General features: G+C 44.4%; 2 protein-coding genes across 2 annotated transcripts in view; both read left to right on the top strand.

Moving 5' to 3' along the window:
• LOC117578710 (U6 small nuclear RNA (adenine-(43)-N(6))-methyltransferase) overlaps window positions 1–22328 on the top strand; it is a 29998-nt gene that overhangs the window by 6625 nt on the left and 1045 nt on the right. The window contains exon 5 of the mRNA XM_034264360.1: window positions 8925–8991. The gene's annotated coding sequence lies outside the window, so the exon portion shown is untranslated. The remainder of the gene's footprint in view (window positions 1–8924; window positions 8992–22328) is intronic.
• LOC117578712 (protein bfr2) overlaps window positions 544–22328 on the top strand; it is a 30121-nt gene continuing 8336 nt past the window's right edge. The window contains exon 1 of the mRNA XM_034264362.1: window positions 544–992. Coding sequence (XP_034120253.1) covers window positions 671–992 — 322 coding nt within the window. The 5' untranslated portion in view covers window positions 544–670. The remainder of the gene's footprint in view (window positions 993–22328) is intronic.

Below are 22328 nucleotides of genomic sequence, written 5' to 3' on the forward strand. Positions count from 1 at the left end.
CGGGCACGCTCTCTCTCTCTCTCTCTCTCGCCTGGTTTTGCCTGGTGTCGTTGAGTGTCGCCGGGAAGCGATGGTGAGCTCGGAGTTGCTGCTGTTGCTGTGGCTGCTCCTGCTCCTGCCGCTGCTGCTGCTGCTCCTGCAGGATGGCAGTAAGGACACCCAGGGTCCTGGCCATTCTTAGTGTTGACGCGTCGCTGGCCTTTGTCAGTTGTGCCTGAGCTTGTGCCAGAGACAGTCAGTGAGTCAGTCAGCGAGTGTGTGAGCGAGTCTGGTTGCCGTTTCCGTTCAGCAAGTCCCTGGCTGGTAATCTGTGGTTGTGTACCTTTTTCTAACTGTTTTTATAAACATTCCAAATATTCAAAAACAGAAATCCAATCCGTATTTTTCTAACAATTTTATGCAAAAAGGTTTCTACTCGTGAGCGTCACAGTGCAAATTGCCCAAATAAATAAATCCAGCAAATAATATCAAAATACAAACAACAAGTATAACTTGCTTAAACTGTTGTGTGTGTGCGTATGTGTGTGTGTGTGTGTGTGTGTGTGCGTGGTGTTTATGAGCGCGCTTGTGTGAGTAATTGATTAAACAAAAGGCATTTGGTAACCTAGGCCAACTGGAATTATAGAGACCACCCCACCAATACAAGTGACTTAAAATCAAATCAAATATAATGGGCTGCAACACCAGCCAGGAGCTGAAGACGAAGGATGGCGCCGCCATCGACGCGGTCAGCAATGGGGAGCCGGAGCCGAGTGCTCCGCAAATGGAGAACGAAGCTCTTCAGTCCTCTGCAAAGTCATCAAACAATCATACAAATCACGCCAAATCAAGTTCAATTACCTCCAATGGTGATGCCAAGGCGCCGAACGTTGGCAGCGCTGGAGGAGGCGGAGGTGCCTCATCCGAAGCAACAAATGGCATTGATCGTCCCTTCGATAAGGCGGCAATCACGGAATTCGACGACGACGATGACGACGAGGACGAGGACGAAGGTAAGGCTGGGGCGCTTTCAACTTCCTCAACTAATCCTCAATACGCAATGCATTCATAACTAAACCTATTCAACATTCTCGCTGTGTGTGTGTGTGTGTGTGTTCGCTTGAGGATTGAGCGTAATCCCTTGTCCAAGGGATTCATTATTATTTATTATATCAACATGCTGCGAGCACATCTTTATCGCAGTTGCTCGCACTTGCCCCCACGCCGTTCCGCTGCTTAATGGTGTCGCAAATATAAATTGATCCACTATACATATATATATATATATATATTTATGTACACTGCACTCCATTACACTTCACTGCATTGTTGTGGCTTTTGCGTAAGTTTCTTAACTTAGTTACATTGAAGGCCTCTGTTTTCCCTCAGGCGAGGCTCGGCCCAAGGCCAGGATCAAAGATTTTCCCGTTTCCGTTTATGTTGTTACCTAATAATCGTAGCTCGAATATAATTTCACGATACACGGCAACATCATAATACAAATTCCATTACGTACTTTTTGGGGCGCCATTCGAGATTATGACTTACTCACAAACATGACGTGCAGGACTAAGGTGACGGACGATGTCGTTGTTTTGGCTTTTAATGCGGAGGACAGGCAACGAACAGAGATAATATAATGATAATGAGATAATGAACATACGTTAGCATAAGTGGATCTTGTTTAGCACACAGCCATCCATGAGGGAATTCTCCGACAGTAATTTATTTCACTTTGAGCTCAGGGAAATTTGGTTATTCCCTTGGAAAAAGTAATTTCAAATGTAATACGTTTATTTATTCAAAATTGTACTCATTTGAAAATAACCCAGCATGAATTGGGAAACTTTTTTGCTCGCTTCGCAAGCGAGTCAAAAGTTCCATTTTGCAGACCTCGAAACGAGAGAGACTGAACCGTGAAAGTTCCTTTTTGCTTATTTTACAAGTTTTTCTGGCGGTTTATTTGCGTTTTGTGTATATAAAGAAAACAGGGAATGACTCATAAATAACCGCAACGCGTTTTCCCCTGTGGCAGGTGCAGTCCTGCCACTAGCGCAGAGAGGAGAGTTTGTTAAGCTGCCATTTCCACACCGCTAACTGCTCATGCCCCTTGCTTTGGTGCCCAGTTCCCCCGGGTTGGTGCTGATAAATTGTTTAGCGACACTTTATCAATGCTGCTTGGGGCAGGGGTTTTGCTGTGGGGAAAAGTGCAAAGTTACCCAGAAACGCTCGCCCCGTTAATGCCACAAATTATGATTATTGCTTGGCAGTTTTCCTTGCTGCGGCTTTCGACGTTGCTTTTAATTTGGCAAAATACATTTTCTATATGTATACGATTTCTTGGCATTTTCCTGGTAACTTTGGATTGCCTCGGCTAATTAGTACTTGATTAATGCCTTTGATGTTGAGAAGCAAAGGTCGAAGCAATCTGAAGTAAGATTCCAAGGAAAATAATGTACGCAAATTTGCGGTAAGTTTTTGAGACATTTCTGTCTACAGTTCAAGAATTGCTTGCGAACTTCCCATTGCCCATTCCTTGAGTGGTTTTCTATAAATATTTGCCAGACATTTCCACTGAGCTTACTTGTATGTGCCCTAAACTTTTGAGAAATGTATCTCTCTCTCTCTCTCCTTTCCTTTCTCTACAAAGTTTTGATACTCCGCCGCAGTGGCATAAACGGGGAACAGAGCAACAAGAGAGCACACAAAGCATAAAAACGAACTAAAGAAAATCGGGGTGGAGCCCAAATCAAGCATAAAACAGCCTCCACTTTTTTGGGCAAACAAAAAATGTTTTTCATATTACAAACACGTAGGCTGAACTCCCCTCCACTGTGCTGCTCTGTGCTCGCCGTTTTACGAGGCTGCTCCTTTTAGCTGCAGCTGAAAATAAATTGAAAACATAAATCCGCAAATGGCCGAGCCGAGCCGAGCGCTGAGTGTGCTCAACTCGGATTTTTTGTGGCCTGTCAACTAATTAGGAAATGCTGATGACGCGGCTGCTGTTAATTCCCTATCTTTATGGACTCGTCGACGATGGGCAGCCACGCCCAGGCGCAATTACCTGACAATTGGGGATAGGCTCGACAGGATACGAGTATAAATTGCGAACAAAGATGTCAGCTCATGCGTGGCGGCGGCCTACGCCCAAATAAACAGGGGAAAGCAGAGGCGATGGCTGTTCTCTGTCGGAACATGCTAAGCTGCTTTCAGCCGCCTCTGCCTAATGTGAAATGCAAATAAGTCCCAGGCAGTGTTTGTGCTTCGCCTGGCCCACTGTTGTTGCTCCTCTAGACAGGCAATTAAACCACACACAGGCAGGCATACACGGGTCGTGTGAATGAGCGCCAATTGAGACTAAGAGATGCTCTACAGGGACGGATTTACGATCCGAAGTGGAAAGTTGTTGTTGCGTTGCCTCACAACTGTTGGCTATCACTTTAAGTAGATTACATGTACACATTACATTGCCTTCTCTCGATTGCCCAATTGAAGCAAACCCAAAGCTGATTTCACACACGGAAACGCTCCACTGTTTGCATAGTTTTAATCCATTTTTTGCCCAGGCTTGAGACAAGTCAAAGGCGTAGTACAAAGTACAAAGGAACAAGGTGCGGTCCTCCCTTAATAATGATTGTTTGCCTAGCGAAATGTCTTGCTAATGTTGCTAACTAATTGAGAGTAAATACGATGTTCTAGTTGCCACGGACAGGAGTCAATTTGATTTATTGAACAAATAATTTCCACCTCATATACGCAAACTGTGTGTTCTGCCGTCGCCTTCTGAGGGTGTGGTCAAGGCGTATTTGTTGCGTCGTCGCCACAACGTCCTGTCGTCCCTGTCGTGTCGATGAGGTGCGTGGCTGTTGTCAGTGTAATTAGCGCCATTCCCGCTCTGAGGTGTGCCTCCGCGATGAGCTATTTGCTTAGAATGTGAACCCAAAGTCCTTCAACTACACTGACAAAGCCATGGCTTTAAAGCATTTCCACAGGCACATATGTACCTGGATGGGAAGGCCATTAAATGAAAAGCCTCATAAACATTCAAATTCAAATACAGCAGAACGCTCGTTCACAGGCCATTTGGTTCGGGACGGAAGCTATATCAATAGCACGTAGACGCCGTATCAATTTTCGGAAAAGGCGAGGATTGGTCTAGCCTAAAAATACTTCTCTCTTGGCAATGGCCTTGCCCATAAACGATTTGGGGTGCAGAGGGGAGCAGGGAGAGGTGCGGCATTTATACACGAGCTAAATGCATACAAATTGGACACTCGGGTCGCATTAAAGTGGCCAAGCGGCCAAAGGCAAGCGCCCCAGATGCGTGCCCGAATGTTATTTCATATTTCTGTCCGACTTCAGACTGAAGAATGTCGGCGCCACTGCTGACATTATGCATACCACTGTTGGCCATTAATGCCACATCTGTATGTGTGCGAGTCCCTGCCCGTCCGACTAATGTCTGTGCGGACATTCTGATAAAATGCCTTTTAAACAGGCGCGCAAAGCATTTCCCAAGCTCTCAAATTTGCGGCGCCCCCCTACAGGAAATGATAAATTGAGATTTAGCTGGAGCTCCACGAGCTGGGGCGAACTTTACCCATTCCATCCACCTCCTCGGGTTGCTCCTCGGTTCAGGTTTACTCGTTATTACGCGTATTGTCATTGCTCAGCTTGGGTTAAAGTATTTCCGCACCGACTGCTGATTCAGCCCCTTGGGAATTTCCGTGACGCTTTCCTTTTTTGTGTGTGTTCCCTGAATGGATTTCGCTTATTGGGATGAAAGAGATTTGCGGATGAGTGGCACTCGTATTTCCTTTATTTGTCCTTGCAATCGATGCACAAGTTTTGATTTACTTCACCGCGTCTGTATTTTGTGGCGTTTGTACTTCTTTTTCTATTTCTTAAACAAATTGGAAACTAACTTTTTCCTCTTTCTGGTCTTTGCTCTTGCTCAACTTTTCCCACTTTCTCTGTTTGTTTTTTCTTGGTCCAGCACTTTTTCTTGTCTTTAAGTTCGACACTGGAGTAAGCGGAATTTCAGAGATTTCCTTGGGCAGCAAGGTTATAAATTTATTATAGAGCAATTGATATGCCTCACATTATTTATGATGCCTATCAGTACGGTCTGACACATCTCTCCGAGCTTCCCGTTGTCACTTGACGCAAATATATGCGCATAAAATTTGTATTCATGCAGATACAGATACAGATAGGAGCACACATATCTGGGATATGCCAGACAGGGGAATACTTTGGGGCTGTGAATAATTAGCTGCGATTATTCTGCGATTCTACATCGCTCTAACAATAGTGTTCCGTTCCACCGAATGAAATATTTATAAGCAAATTCCCTTTGGAAATAAACAGGCGGCAGTAAATATAATTTCATGTGGGTACCCATTAAATTTACCAATCGTTAATCAATTGATAAGGTTCTGATTGCCGCCTGATTGATTTGCCCTCCACCCTGGTACTAGTTTCGGTTTCAATTTAGGCCAAGGCTTCCCAAAATAGACTCGCATTTCTTATTAATAACTTTCTGAGGAACAAAACTAGTTCCAGACCTAGGGAAAAGTTCAAGCATGGCCCAAAAAAACAATTTCAAGCACGCAGCAGACAATGAAGAGGTTTTCCCCAATTGGAAGTGGCTTCTGTGTCGGCTGTGGTGTGCTCTACTTATGTGTCGTCCTAATCAAGAGCACACAACATAAAGGCTAATTGCACAAAGCCAATGCCATGGAGCCAACGACCCAATAAAGTGGCCCATAGCAGCCGAACTGGCGACTAATGAAGTGCCATCCATTGTTATGCTCAAGGATCATACATATACTTGTACATATAGTACATATATACAACATTTAATTAAAAAGTGTGTGCTCAGTGCTTAACAACGATGAGGCAAGTGGTGTGGTGTGGCATGTTACGTATACGTCATGTTTGAACAGTATTGGCAGCTGAGCTGTTGCTTCCGCTGCCGTTGCTGTTGCCGTTGCCGTTGCCGCTTCGTACACAACAAAAAATGCCAGGCAAAAACATGGAGCAAACTCCCACTGGCACACCCACAGCTCCGTCATCAACTTTTCTTGACAAACAAAGCGGAAATTGATTGTATTACGAGCGGCAGGCCCCATACCTCCATGCCCCAACTCCAATACAACGGAATGTTATGTTTTGCGACACCCGGACAATAAACTTGGCGCCGGCCTAACCCTCTTTCCGAGTATCCTAACATTCCTCGTGGGCATTTGAATGAGGGGTGCACACGGCTTGGTCTACTTTCTGCCTGGCTTCACTCGAAGAAACCAAATTTTGAACCTCAACTTTGGTCATAATAATTCAGCGGCTGAGGGTAACAAACAGTCGAATAGATCCAACGCTCTTTCAATTTGGATTTTTCATTTTAATTCTAAGAGTCTGGGTTGGCTGAGAACTCATGATTTCTTCATGCTACCATAAAGTGTTATCTTTTCTTCTGCCTCCACTTTATACCCTCCTAACATTATTCTACCCATCTGGCTCTCTGCCTGTTTTCCTGTTGCTCTGCACAAGCTTTTAGGGTACTTAAAGGTCGAACCTGCTCTTCGGTTTCTTTTTGCCGGCTTTGTGTGTTGGGAGCTTGAAGCCCTTTGTGCATGCCACATTCCTTATGCAATTACGTTGATTATGTTTTTGTTATAGGGAAAAAGTTGCTATAATTGTGCGCCCAAAAGCAGGCGAAGGCAGACACTTGACTACTCTTCTCTTTTGAGGCTGATTAAAAGTTTGGGGCAGGCCGACGTCTGTGCGATGTCTAACTTTTGGCAGACTTTACTCAGTCCTGTCAGTATATGGGTGTGTGTGTGTGTGTGCGATTGTGCTTGGGACTTGTGCTTGTCATTGGCAGCCTGGCTCACAAATGCTTTTTGTTTTTGACTGGCGGCTAGCACAAGGAAATGGATATGGTTGGATCTGCACAAGCTAATTCCATAATGAAATTTCAGAAGCCTGGCCGCAGGCAAACTTATACATACAGAAGCATATAATCGATACTGTTTCCAAATGTATTGAGCAAGACGAAGGGGAGAAGGACCGAGAAACTTGTTAACAGAACAGAGTGGAGAAACTAGGAAAGTTGAACAATTTTCAAGGGAGTTTGTCTACCATAGTCCCAGCATAATGCACTTAGGCTGAGCCAGAAATTGCATAATTAAGAGAGGATTAGAGAATTAAATGTACATACTTGTTTTTCATATACATATTTCATGAGAATTTTGAATATTTTCGGGGGCTTAGCTTCCCTTTTCCTTGGGCAATAGAAATGGCAAATCCACTTGTCAGGTATTCAAACTTTCAGACATACTTGGCTCAAGCTCAACTGTGGAAACTCCACTTCAGAATTTCTTTATTACATAACTTTATCAGAGACACTCATATAGGAAGAAGCCAAACGGCAGACTTGACTTCCGCTTTCATTCCTCCATTGTGGCTCTTTTCGCACTATTTGTAGGGAAAGTTTGTGCGCGCTCCCCAAGGACTCGCACTTTATTGCTATTTATATGATTAAAAAGTTTTGTGTGCGGGAAATTAGCTGCAAATTTATGATATTGCTGAGGCGCTGATGGGGGTGGATGGAACCAGGCTGGGCTGGGGGAGTGCGTGTTTGCAACAAATTGAGTGGTATAAGCAAATATTGCGTATACGCCGCATAGCATTTATGATCGCGTGTGTCTCGTCAATGTGATTGTGATTGTGATTGTGATTGTGAATGTGAGTGTGCAACTGTTGTCGACTTTCACTTTATACCTTAATATACATTTAATTCACCTACTTCATTAAACTATTCAAACTTTCCCCTCACTCTTTTGCTCTCTGTATGCATCATACGACTGACAATACATAAGCCAATATCGATACATACAAAAGATAAAGAAAAGATAAAGATAATAATTGTCCACATTATTGATGGTATTTTTAATGGTTTCTCTTCTGTATTTATCTCTGCTCACGTATAAATTTGATAAATGATTGCAACAAAACCAAAATAACTATTAACAAACGAAAACTCAAACCGACGCAGAACCGGAGGTGGAGATACACATACCACATCACCACCATCACCATGGCAGCAAGAAATTCCGTCGAAATCCGTTGAAAAATTTGGATCTCGATTTTAAATTCGATGTTAATTCGTTTTAGCCAACAACCAGTCCGTCAACCGGTGTGTGTGATTAGTCAAAGATTAACGCTTCCGGGTTGTGGCTGGAGCTTTCCCGGCGAAAGCCGCAACCAAGTGCTAATCTATCTAATATTTGTCTTAGCTAGAGAGCACGTGCTGTTAGTTCTACATGTGTCTGTGTTCTAGTTGCAGTTGCAGTTGCAGTTGCGGTTGCAGTTGCAGTTGCAGTTGCAGTTCCAGTTGTTTAATGTTTGCCGTTCTCGATGTTGCAATTGTCGATGCTCCCCGTTAATACTAACCAAAAGAAAAGTGTTCAACTCTTTGTTAAAGTAGCCAACGTATAGGAACATTTCTTTGCACGTTTTGTACACCTTTGCCTTAGCTTTTCCAACTCCTAAATACATACATACTCGTAATACCTGACTAAATACCTAATCTAATAATAAACATATTCAATTGGCATGTTTTCTGTCCTCTAAATATTTACCAAATTCAAATTTCAAATTCAACTTTTAGCTGGCAACACTTTCCCCCAAAGCGTGAAAGCTTCCGTGAAAGCTTTCTCTCTCTCTCTCTCTCAGGCTCACTCTCTCACACACTCTGTGCTTAGTACTAACCAAAGCTTGCCTTGATATTTCTTAGTTCCTTGTATGTATTTATAGCATCTGTAAAATCCCGTTATTACAAAACTATTTACCGTTATTTGTGTGTGTTCAGTGTGTGTTTGTTTCCGTTGTGTTCTTAGCCCTTATGCCAACTGATTTGCATATGATTTATTTACTTACAGGTAATTATTGGCAGTTCACATTTTACCAAAATCAACATAACATTTCGATACAAAAACACTACTTCAGGTATTTATAGCATTTGATAAATACTGGGAACTTTCTGTGAAAGCTTTCAAAAGCTTAGCTGAACTTATTTCAGGGGGGTGGGAAAGCTACTTTAAATAGGCTTAAGAAATTCGCTCAATGTGTTCCAAGTAAGTTCTCACTCAGTCGCACTCAACGAGACCTACTTTCGGCCGGGTTTTCTCCACGTTCTCAGTCAACGGCAGTTAACATTGGCCCGAAGCGTGCTAACAGAGCCAGACCGATATACGTTCTTAACCAAATTCACGGGGCCAAACGAGGCCAGTTTCACAAATCCAGCGAGGCGTTCGGTTCAATAGGTTCTATTCGGAAAGTGCCAACACACATAACTCCTCCCAGAAAAGGAAAGTGCGCGCCATCAAGCATATTTCAAATATTCTAACGCAAAGTAAGGCAAACCAATAGTTTGCCCAAGTTTTGTGCCAAGCATTCTCAAAGGAGAGCAAAAGGTAATTCATTCTGTGGGCGTTTTTGGGTTTTTAAGTTGAACTAAAATTTGAACTTAACTGTCGCATCACTGTGGCTGGGGTGCCCGTTGTTTCGGTTTGCGATTCGCAGGCGTAGTGCCAGGGCCATTAAAATCTGGGACATATTTCGATGGTGCTCGTAAACCAAGTATTTCCGTGCAAGCAGCGAGCCCCGAGACAGTTACTGTCTTAGTTGCTGATTTCCTGGTGACGTCCTGCCGTCGTGCCCATGAATAAATAAGACTTTTGTGTGTGTCCGTCGTCACACACTGCTCCACCCCCCCAGCCCTCAGGTTTGAACATAAAAAAAATAACATCAAATCTGCTCGGGATTTGCCATTCTTTTTTTGCTTCCTTCCTCTTCCGTTGTGTAGTTTGTTTTGAAGTGTCATTCGGAGGCGGGGGGGACAGGTAACGACTTAGTTTGATATTGATTCGTTATTTTTATTTTTATCACCAACATTTGCATCTAATCAGCTTAAAATTGACGCCACAACACTGGCATATTTGATTTTATTATAATGTATGTTCCATATCTACGTAGAATGGCAATTAAAAGTGTCTCTTAACCAATGTACTCTCTCTCTCTCTCTCTCTTTGCCTTTCCCGGGATGATGTTAAATCTTAATGATTAAGTGCTGATACAGTGCCATGGGGGCTTTTCGTTTGAAATTTCGGTTTATTGCTTTTTTCTGTGAAGCATCCAATTTAATTAAGTGGCCTTTAGCTGGAGAAAATGGAAGTAAGTGGGCTAAAAAACAGAACAGAGAACATGGGCGGAAAGCATGAACACAAGTTTCAGGGGACTCTGAATATGTTCCTTGAGCTGTATTCAAATTATCATTGAAGTCCAACCAGAAAGGCCTTCACCAGTAAGAAAACTTTTGCACTTGCCAAAAAGTATTTGTGTAGTATTAGAAAAATAGCAAAAGTTTCTCTCCCACTCCGAGCTTATGTGCATAAATATTTTTTGTTTGAGAAAATTATTTAATTTCGACATTTTTTGTATGCTTCCGCACCTTTGCTCCGAGTTGGAGAAAGCACTCTCAAAATTTGCCAAAACTCATCGCAAGTTATCCAAAGCATTTGGCTCTCTCTCTCTGTCTCTCTCTCTCTCTGTCCCTCTGCCACGTGCACCAGCTGTCTAAAATATTCACAAGGAATTTAATTAACGCCTTACTATGCCACCAACAAAAAGAAATAATGTGTGTCAAAGAGATGGCGACAAAGCAGAAATTAAATATTCAATTTAAGGCCCGTGGCAGCCACGGTACAAAATATTCTGTGTGAAACTTTGATATCCCCGGAGCACTCCCTGCTGAGTGCAAACAAACATGCCACATGCAACACGAGCCACGAGCCACGAGCCACGAGCCATGAGGCGAAGCAAAACTAAACGAAACAAAAGAGGGCGAACGGGAACAGGAGCAGGATCGGGAACGGAACTAAGGACTCTGCAAATGACACATGACCCACAACGTTTTTTCGCCTCACTTTTTATTGTTTGCTGAAATATTTTCATGACTTGCTTTACGTGAGGCTTAGAACTCACGCCACTCGGCCTGGCATTCGTCTTGCCTTCTTGCACTTCTTCCCCTCTCTCCATCTCTCTCTCTGGCCAATCAATCACTGGCGAGCTCCGCTTAGCGCATAATTCGAAAGAATAAATAAACGAGGGGAAAATATTCCTCAGAGTTATGCAAATCCGCATTCGGAGGAGCCTAACTGAAATTAAATAAATGTGATGGATGGTCACACATGAGCGGGGAAATACATATTGCATATATGGGAAACGAACATGAAAATACTCCACCAGTTTTGGATCATCAAAGATTAGTTGATGTTCTTGTTCTCTGGCTTTAAAGAAGTCAATTCATGTTAGAAGTCACTTCGAGTGTGAGCTGCACACTGGCTTGTTATCAATATTAATGGATTTGTTCAAGCTGCATGAGTTGGCAACCTAGTCGCAAGCCATCAGCTGGAGTACTTTTCGACAGCCCTCCCCTCTGTGCTGTGGTTTGTTGTCTTACCACATGACTGCCCAATATTCGCTCAATGCTGCTAACCGAAAACGACGAATCCCCTGTCACAATTGTGCTACCCCTGCAGGCTTACACAGCTTTAATTTGTTATAATCCTCCGGGCCTTGAGGCAGCCCGCAAAGCCACAGCTGACTCTGAGGCATTTTTTGAAACATGAGATTCGAGAATGTGCACTGGCAGGATATACAAAAACACCCGCGTACATATACACAGAGTTATCAATTTCACAAAGGAAATCATTCAGGCGCATAACAACAAAACAGAGCGAAGAATGGGACAGCATTTCAGATTGTATCCTGTAGCCTGCCTCCCTCTGTTTATACAAATGTCAAGTGACACACAAAACCCCGCAGCTTGGATTGGATGTATCCCAACAAATTGGAAACGTGTTGTGCTCCGCCTGCTGGCTCTGAGCTTGACTTTTGTGCTGTGCATTCGGTTTGCTATAATTCAATTCCAAACACACATGTGTATCTGCGAGTGTCATGCCTCACTTGAGCTCTGTGGCCACAAATGCATTTTTGTGCTGTCAAATTATGCTGCAAAAGTTTACCTGATATGACACATTCGCTATGGCATTCTGTGGCACTGCCTCTTGTCCCCCAGGTGTTCCTGTGGTCTCTCATGCCGCATAATAAATGCCAATGGCAAACAGTTACTTGTCTACAGCTGAAACAGCCAGCAGCTACCCGCGACCAGTTGTTTGTTCTTCAATCGGGCCGTGAAATTGTGCCACCCCATGAGCGTTGCTCATACGCCGCGTTGCTGGGTCAGCTTTCGTTGGAAGTCTCCGAGGCGGGGGGGCTGCACTCTGCACTCGTGTTGACTTTGCATCTCGAATGACTAACGACAAGTCCCTGGCACAAACTTGTCTTGGGTTTCGTTCGACTCTGAAGGTGAGACTGAGATATACTTGCCCTGAACAGATTTCCGATGGCAAGCGCCGTGTGACAACGAGTAACACAATAACCTTTTCCCTTCAAACAACAGTCGACTCTTTGGGAAAGTTCAAATCTATTTCGAACTGGATACTACCCTGGCACTTTTTCCCTGGCAGCTGAGGCCATTCTGGACTTCTATTAATAAAGCAGGCAAAGGCCTCCTGCTGGGGCTACTGCTAAGTGGCCTGCAATTTAGTGCCGCACTTTTGACAGCACGCATCGTCAGGGCCACTGGCCGTGGCCATTTGTCTAGCCCTGCGACACCGTATTCAATTAAATATTGAAAGATGTGGTCAATAAATTACGTAGCCCAACGCGAACACGAACCAAACCGGAGTCAGGACGGGAATCTGTCCAGGTTAGGTCAGAGCGGACCAGACCAGGCGGCGGGGCAAGGTGAATTATTCAGGGCATGCTCATAAATATAGCCCACATTAGGGCCAAATCGCCGTAGAACTACAAATTGCCTAAATATTTAATAGCATTGGGAGCCCCAAGAACTTTTAACCAGCACAGGAGAAAGGAAAGTGCGACGATGGTCGGGGATAGTCATCAGTATTGGGTAGCCTGAAAAGATTTATACGCCCCGTTGACAGGGCCCAAACGCACGTGTCATGGCGGCTCCTGCTGTGGGCCTTGGGTAAGCGGGTAGGAAAGGAAAACACTTCTTTTTGTTGTTGTTGTTGTTGTTTGTTTGGCCACATCATAATTCATTTGTTTCGGTGTATGCGTGGCAGGGCGGCAAATGTAATTTCCTAAATCGGGCACGGCCATTGTCTGGGAAATTCAAATCGCTTTTCGGCGCTGGCTGCCTTCTGATTCGCAGTCAATAAAATCAAATTTATTTCAGTTAGGGATTTTCGGTCGTTGAGTGGAATTTGTTTTCCGTGAGTTTTCCTGTTTTGAGCTTCGGCTGTGCGCCATTGATCCGCTCAGCCAGGAAATTGAAAGCTAAAGAATGTCTCTAAATGGGTCTGAAATGTTGCTTGAGTGTGCGGATGTAAAGGGGATTTGGCAATGTCTTACTACAGGCAAGATTTAACCTTTAACTAACTCGTTTGAATCGTCCGAAGCTTAGCAGAGCTCATCAATTATTCCACTGTCCGTTGCTTTCTGCTTCGAATCCCATTTCCAGTCAGGCAATAATCTTGGCCATATCATCGCATACCTTGTGTCCTGTCCAGATAATGTGCCAAACGGCACTCATGCTCAGATTTTCCCTGAGACGCTCCGTCAATCAGTCAGTGTGTTGACTCTCAGTCAATACTTTTGACTTTTCCCTTTCGGCTGAAATTGGCTGCAGCCAGTCGCCAGTTGCCAGCAGCAAACAAAAAACAGCCAACAAGCTAATGTATTGGCAAAGTTCAAAGTATGCAAAGTCGGTGGCAAAGCAGCAAAGTTGCTGCCACAGTAACGAACTGACAGCAACCTCGTTATGGCCAACCAAGAGGCCGCCACCTACTCCGCTTCGTCCTTTACTCAAGCACAGCTCAAAGCAAGGAGTTCTTGGAACATTGCTTTGGCTGCCATTTGATACAGTTAGTTGGTACCCCAACCCCAATCGAGCAGAGTCTGTCGGTTACTCAATACATGGGTATCGTCTCGTATCGTCTCGTCTGTCTGCGTCCTTTGGTCCGTTAGTCCGCCATCGAGCCATCGAGCATGTATTTCCTGCCTTTCTGCGCTGCAGCGCAGAATTTCCGTTTCAATGCACTCTGATTGAAAGTCTTACGTGGTGCTCTCTCTCTCTCTCTCTGTGTGTGTGTGTTGTGTGTCTGTGTGCTGCCTGAAGGACCTCCGCCGCCGCCCAGGACCCACTCGACTGTGTAGTACTTTTTGCAATTTTAATGTGCAATGACGTAGATGCAGGCGCTGATAATGTCGTAACGCCCCCATTTTCGATAAGGCTGCAAACTCGAATATATTCAAGGGAGAATCGCGCTGCAGAGTGCAGCGACAGTGAGGATACCCTGCACCAGATTGCCCACAAATATGATGGGTACACACCCACCCACACAGTGTTCCCACAATTTATGCACTTTGGTTTCCGTTAGGAAACACTTTTGAATACCGAACACACACTGTTGAATGGGCTGGGGCCCTTCAATTGTGAAGAGTATAAAGTGTGTCATGCCCCTTAGAGGAAGCCTTTGTTGCTCTGCTCTGCTCTGCTGACAATGCAACTGTCCACGAACTCTTCAATCAACACAATGCAAGCCAAAGCGACGAGCAGCTGCTGCTGCTGCTGCTGCTGCTTGTGGCCTTTGTTAATCGGTTGGATCCCTCGAGTGGGCCAAAGCTTTTGGCCTCCTCCTGCTCCTCCATCGATGGCGGAAGTGGGTGCAGGGCGTTGGGTTATCTGTCCCGTTGCCCGTTCGTCATCAAGTATCTAATTAAATTGAGCGCTCTACTTTGGACGTTATCAAACGACAATCTCACTTTTGAGGAAAATCCAAGGCTGGCGCGATTTATCCGTGGAATTGCTTTCTCTTTAATTGGATTGGGATTTGTGTCGTGTTTGCCCAGGACGGAGGGTCCAAGGTCCGGCAAATACAAGCATTTGCCACCTTCTCTTGGATTTGCGCTCCCACTTATTTGCTTTACGGCATGTTTCTGCTCATAACTGTAAATCCCTTTTTATTATCCACCTTTAAATCGTGTAACCCGCCAGCAGCCCACAGAGCTGCAGGCCAAAGGGGTCGCAATTCCTCTTTGGCCACATTTTTCGTTTCTTCCTCTCGCTCTCGCTCTTGTTCTTGTTGTTTTTGCACTCGTCTTTCCCCCCCTCTTGGAAATTGTCGAGGCAACAAATTTGACGCTCTCTCTGTCTCACCCGCCTCGACTCTGTTTCCCTTTACTTTCCAGTTTCCACTTTCCACTTTCCACTTGGTTATGTGTTATTTTTGTGGCTCTAGCTTTGGCTTGTTTGACTTTTGAGAACAAAAAGTAGTGCAAAGTAAACAGCATTCCATGTAAATGTGAAATGTGCGGAGACTCTGATTCGAGAATGGAGAATCTCATTCAATCGGTTGGAATCTCTCGAGGAATTTGTTTTGCTATGCACATTAATTGTGACAGTTCAATCTGGGTTGAGCTTCCCACTCGTCTAATTTTATGGCTCGTCAGATACGCCCATTAAAATGAATCCCCCCTCTAATGTTGGTATACATTTGCGGCTTGCCTTGGCATAATGATATGATATCATGGCTGCAGGCTGCACACAAAAATATCCATTGCTCAGTCAACAGAGATAGAGAGAGAGCGAGAGAGCGAGAGAGAGAGCGAGAGAGAGAGAGAGTCAGAGCAGCTGTCGGGAGGACTTTAATTGATTTTAATATTTAATTGCGACAACATTGAAGTGCAAATAAGCTGAGAGTAATTCGAGCATAAAATCAATTTGGACAAACTGCATGTTGCAGCAGGAGCTCAGACTGCACTTTGAATAAGCAAGTGCCACGTGTGAGAGCGAGCTCTCTTTAACCAGATTGGCTTTCAATGTAGCAGAAAGTTTATTTACTCGGCAGGGAGGGGGAGTTTTGAATTAGTTCCCTCCTACATCGATATTGGATTCCTTTCGCGTTGACTCTTCCGCTTGAAATGTTGCGAAAATTGTTTTAAAATTGACTTTTCGCATATCTACATTTGTGTGTTGTGCTCGCAAGCTCTGCTGCTGGCTGTTGTCGGTGGGCAAACACTTTGAGTGACAAACCATTTGGTAAGCTGCTTTGGGGCTGAGCTGCTCCTTCCCTTTTCATCCCATTCGCCAGGCTCTTCTACCACAAATACAGATACAAGACACATAAACACACACACACACAGAGAGAGAGAAAACAGCAAAACACACAAATTCCAGTCGGCTTAGAGTTTCCACTCAACAGCTGCAATTTTCATGGTCTGCCACTTTATGCTACCGTTCTGGCCATATCTGCTTTTGGCCCACATCCGACATGGAAGCTGAACGCACTCACTATCGGGGAACTCTAGTTAATCATTTTGGAGATTCTTTTAAAATTGATGCTGCCCAACATCCACCACTTTGGCTTGGCAATAAACAATGTTTTATCTTCTATCTTTTTTGTTGTTTTGTTTTGTTTTGTTTTGGCTGTTTATGTAGTTTCCCCTCTGATTGTGTGCGCTCTCGATTAGCCATCATTTCACTGCCTTTAGCTTGGGGTATTGATGCGGTTGTTGTTCTTCCATATCCTTGCTAGATACATGCCCCACAAAAGGACAAAATGGCACTCGAGACCCCGACTCGAAACCGAACCCGAACCCTCTTCTTTTCCCCATGTAATGTTTGCATTTGCATGTTTGCACTGGACTGGGACTACTCGGGAGTGAGTGGGGATTCGCATTCCCACATTTGTTATGACTCTTCGGGGGACGACGTCCATGAGTTAATTTAATTCTGGACTTCGCTCTGCCTGCTCCAGCGGCTTAATTGAGTGGTCGCTCGGACAGGCTTTCTTTGTCAGCGCAAATGGAAGAGAAATGTTGCGACCGGGTCTCTTTTGGGGGCACAAGCGGAGCCACATGACATGCCCCACTTAATTTGACTTAGTTCGGCTCTTATTTGTCATTTATTCTGTGACACTGACAGTGTCTTGACTGGGATTGACCCAGTTCTACTCGACGCCCGACAAGAACCAGTTAATTAAGCTGCTTTGTTGGTGCATTCCATTAAACTCTTGGACAACACAGTGTGTGCTGAGTCACAAGGAGACTTCCAGTACCAAATACTTATTGCAGATATATTTCAGCACATTTTTGTGCTGTTTTGATCATTTAAACTGACACTCGCGGGCATTAGTGTTCACAAACGGGTTCGAGTTAACCACAAACAAAAGACGCCAACAGCCATAAACAAAATGTGGCAGGCCACGAAGAACGAGAAGAGAGAGTAGAAGGGAAGTTTAAGTATAAATGGCCACCATAAATATAAAGCTCTGGCAATGGCAGTCAATAGCTCACGCATCAGAGGGGGGAACAACAAAAAACAAAGAAATAAAAGGAAACAACAAGAAACCAAACAAAAACCACAAAATGGCAGCGGAAACTGCTGCTGCTGCTGCTGCTGCTGCACGGAAAAATAATGAATGTAGGAAAAAGCAAACGTGGGAAAAGGAAAGGCTTCCCTCATAAGCATGACTCTTTAGAAAGTTTCTTTTATGTTTTTTGTTTTATACACTGCACATTACAAGGTGAAAATTTAATTTTCGCATGTCAGCTCGCAATTAATTCTCAAACTCTTTGAGAACTGAAAGAAGAAAATCCAATGAACATTCGAAAAGAGCAACGGCTTTGTGGTACACATAGAATGCCTCTTGGGAGTACGAGAATTTATCTCGCAGCGCAGTCCTTTCCAGTACTTCCCATCATGCCTTGCATGCATCATAAGCATTCGAGTGTCTTGCACCTAAGTCCCTTGATTAATGTGGAGAGATAAAGAATACCTCAATGACCCTTTCGGTTGGGGGGTGAGCTTCAAAAGACTTGGCCAGGACCAGGAGCACCAGTCAGCAAATTGCAATTTGGCATGCCAGCCCAACGCAGTTACTTTGGCTGCCCAAGGACCACCACAGGGCAGACCCTTTGCACTCCTGCACTTGGTTTTTATGGGTTCTGGCTGGCTGTTGCAGCCGTGTGGCATCGACGTACATCAGTTTCAATTTCAATTGGCCTCCACAAAAGGACAGCTATTCGAGTGGCAAACAGAGCAGGAGCAGGAGCAGGAGCAGGACCAGGAGCAGGCAGATAGATGCGCAGAGCAAGAGGTAGACCGAGTGGATTCTTTATTAATAAATATAACTTTTGAAGGCCGGAGTTTCAGGACCTGTCCACATAGTTTTCCAGCCCTTTCCCTTCTCGCATCTAGAGATGAAAAATGAATACATGCTGGGGTAAAAAAGGCAAATGGAACTGGACTGTCGGTGGATGGAATTTTTTCCCTCTTGCCTTTCATTTCTTTATGGCCAACTTTTTGTGCTGCGCGCCCTTCGCCTGCGGACTGTTTTAAATTTGTTGCCAAAAGTTGGAGGCGAGTTTTTGAGTAGCATTTTAATAATAAATATTACCAACGCTCGCAACTCTGGGCTGGAGAGGTCCGGAATCGGATCGGATCGGAGCGCCTTCATAGATAGACCGGAACTATGCTAATGGAAGGCGGAGGAGGGCTGAGCGAGAGCACATCCGGCAGGCCACACTTTTAAATTGTGTCTAAAAAATCAAATTCCTTTGGTAACTCTTTAATTTGCCCGTTCATCCCTTCCTTCCTGTTGGCGGGCCTAAATGAATAATGATAGCCAACTTGCTGCTGATTGCTTTTCTTGCCGTGAACTACAACATTTAGAGAAGCGCCAAAGTTGTGTTAATTTAATTGAAAACTTTCCACAACTATGGCAACTGTTTAATTGCGTTTCCAACTAGAAAGCGTCCAACAAACTAGCACTTCCGCTCCAAGACCAACTTCAATGACAGCAAATACTCCTGCCATGCTGAGTTAAAGCTTTGCTCGAGGCTCAGCGGTTTGTAGAGTGAAATGTTCTCGACACGTAGTCAAATAGTTAACAAATGGGTTTATTTATTTTTGGTTCTTCTCTGGAATGAAACGTGACTCATAGGCTATGAGGCGGTTCCCTGTGGAACAGCATGCTCGCTCACAGCTGTTATCATCTCTTCCATTTTCATAATTTCCAAGGCCCTGCACATCTTGCATAACAAGTGGCTGAACTGTTTATAGTACCTTCAGGCCAAGTTTACACAGGCATCAATCGATTGTGTGTCGATTAGCTGATTGGGCTCTTAGCTGACAGCCTAATCGCAGGCGATTGTGGGCAGACAGAAGACAGACGACATAGGAGTAGTCATATCTGCAATGGCATAAACAAATTCCAGTCCAGCCAGTCAATCCGAGGAGACTGCCACACTGTATCGAATGGCAATTGAAGAACGAATAATGGATTTCCACACAAATGAATGGACAATGTTTGCAGGGAAGTGGGTTTTTATCGCACATGAATAATGTTTGCGAGTGCCTACCCCGAGCTGTGGTCGGCCAGGATTTAATTATGCAAAGCCTGTGCATTATGGCAGCCCATCTGAATGAGAGTGTTGCTAAGTCACATATAAGGCTCAGATAAGAGCCTGTAATTTATGGCACAATTAGCGGCGATCCCTATGACATCACATAAATTCCGATCATTTCTACAATGCTGCCATAAGGATACCCCCCAATCAATAGCCAGCCGCCTGCTATTTGTGTGGCACGTGCGACAAACATTGCCCTTTCGCATGCCAGCAACGACAACAACTATAACAATGTTAGCAAAACGTTCGCCTGATTAACATTCGCGTTTTCTAAAACTGATATCGATTGCTCAACCCCGCCCCCCCCCCACAACCCTCCAAGGTCATCCATGGTGCTCAGGTGGCGGCAAAAATGGCACGCACTCTGGAAAACATGGCAAACAGAGTCACGGCAATAAATTAGGATTGTTAACTGTATAAATCGAGACTCAGTAGTTGTGGAATAACAGTTGTACTCGTGACCCCGTGACCGGCCTCATAAATAAACCTTCGCACAGTGGCACGTGAGTGGCGACAATTTGGTCACAAATTATCACAGTCCCATTGCCACTCTGCCTCTGCTCTTCCTAGGGTGTGTCCTGATGATGGACCCAAGTGGCTGGCTAAGTGAATCTAAATGGGGAAAAGTTTCGCCAAGCACACCACCATATGGACATTTAATGGACTTTGTCAAACTCACCGACAGGTCAACGAGGATTGTGGGAAACCCAAAGAGCCGGAGGCCATGAATCTGGCATGGAAGTGTTTGCATTTAATTTATAATTGCAAATTATATGGCAGCATAGGGGAGCTGGAATTAAAAGAGTTATCAGAGTATCATTTCGAATTGGTCTGTCAGTTTGGGCACTGAATTAATTGCCAGTCTGGGACGCGGACTTGACATTGGTTTAAGCGGGATTTTCAATAAGACTCAACATTAAATGCACCTATGGAACTATAAGTAGAATTTCCCCTTGATATAATGAATGAAATCATTTAAAATGATTCACAAAACAGAGAGGGGCAAAATACAAAATACTACGTTGTTTTGCTTATTTATTCAAGCCCTGGGCCCGACTCTTCTCCGAGTTTATGGCTCTAAGGCCGAGTCTCTTGCTGGCTCTTTGGCTCCTGCATAACTCATTCGTTTTAATATTCTACAGGCATTCTGCTCCATTCTGCTCCCTCCCTCCTCTGCTTGTGCTCGTATTATTTTTTCTTGTGCCAGCACCTGTGCTGCACGCCCTACTGCCAGCTGAAATTCCTTCTACAAATGCACCAGCCACCCTGACAGTTAAGGATTTAATTAAAATAATAAATTGCAAGTCATTTGTTGCAGATAACCGCCTGGCTGGCTGGGCGCATTGTGATTGAAATAACTTTACCAGAATATTCCAGGAATGGAGGACCCTAGGTCAGAGTCAGGGTTAAGCCTCTGCTCTGTGGGAGTTGCCTCATTACCGTGGCTTTAGCAGCGGGCAATCAATTAGAGAAGCTCGAGCAGTTCTGCTGAAATCCCCACAGAGCCAGGGACATTTGTCCCTCGCTGTAGTTTAATTTCCATTAGCAGGGTGTCCCCGTTTGCTTTGCTGAACTTTCTGTGCCGGCAACAGCATAACTCTACACATCTGCCCTGACAGCAGCCTGACACTGCACAAATGCCACTGAAATTCAATTAATTAGGACAACAAATAATGTTTTTCAAATGACAATTGTCCAAGTAGGAGTAGCAGAAAAAGTTGCTGGAGGAATGCGGAACGGACAGTTCGGTTGTGAATTTTAATTGCGTGAATAACTTTCAGCTTGGACCTTGTCAAGCGGCTCAGAACTTCCACAAGCACGGGGGAATGGGAAGCACTCGCAGCTTGACAAATTTAATCAGATTCTTCTGGTCGGAAACGGAAATGGTTTCGGGTTATTGCTCGCCAAATGGCAAATTATGAATGAATGGGGGGGGGGGCTGCCACGCGCAGAGCCTGTTCCTGGCACCACATTGCGTATACGTCGTGTGTAATTGGGTGCGTGCTGCGTTTAGTGTCAGGCACTTTATATTATACGAACATACAGATATACTGCTCCGTTTCGCGTGTCGATGTTCCGGCGCCAGAGACACAGGTGTGAATGTGTGAGTATGCCAGTCCCGTGTCCCTTTGCCCTTTCCATCCACTTCCTCCATCTACCTTCTGCGGTTATCCAATTTTATTTGGCATTTGGCGCTGAAGGAACACTGAGAGCACCATCCTCTGATGCCTCTGCCAAGTTTAATGAGGCGCATGCAATATTTATTTAATAAATAACCTTGCCTCGCCGAGTTTGATGGCCACACTAGAACCTGCCACGCCGCATGCGGCGGAGTATACATTTGCATTTTTCATTTTTCATTTTCAGTTTCTAATTAGAGGTAGACAGTGGTTTGTGCTCATTAGCCCATCCGGCATGGTGCGACTGGATTGTTGTTGATGCAGTGGAAATATGTTTTGAATTTATGCAAATGTGCATGCAAAAATCTTCCCTAGAAAGAGCCTGTTTTTATAGCTAGCAAGTTGATTGGAATATGGTTTTTACTATGAGTGCTAGAGGCTTGGGTGGGCTCTGCTTTTTCAATGTAATTTGCCTGAATTAAGGACACAGCTGGGACACAAATAAATTCAATTTGGCATTTGATGGAAAAGTGAAAAAAAAACAACAAACAGCATCTGCTGGCAAGCAAGAGTTTTTGTCAATTGTTTCATTTTGAATGGGATATGTGCATATTTGATGACAGTTCCGATGTGCAAAGAACTCGCTGCATGGCATAAAAATGC

The sequence above is a fragment of the Drosophila guanche genome, unplaced genomic scaffold (genome assembly GCF_900245975.1).
Source record: "Drosophila guanche unplaced genomic scaffold, DGUA_6, whole genome shotgun sequence".
Classification (NCBI taxonomy): domain Eukaryota; kingdom Metazoa; phylum Arthropoda; class Insecta; order Diptera; family Drosophilidae; genus Drosophila; species Drosophila guanche.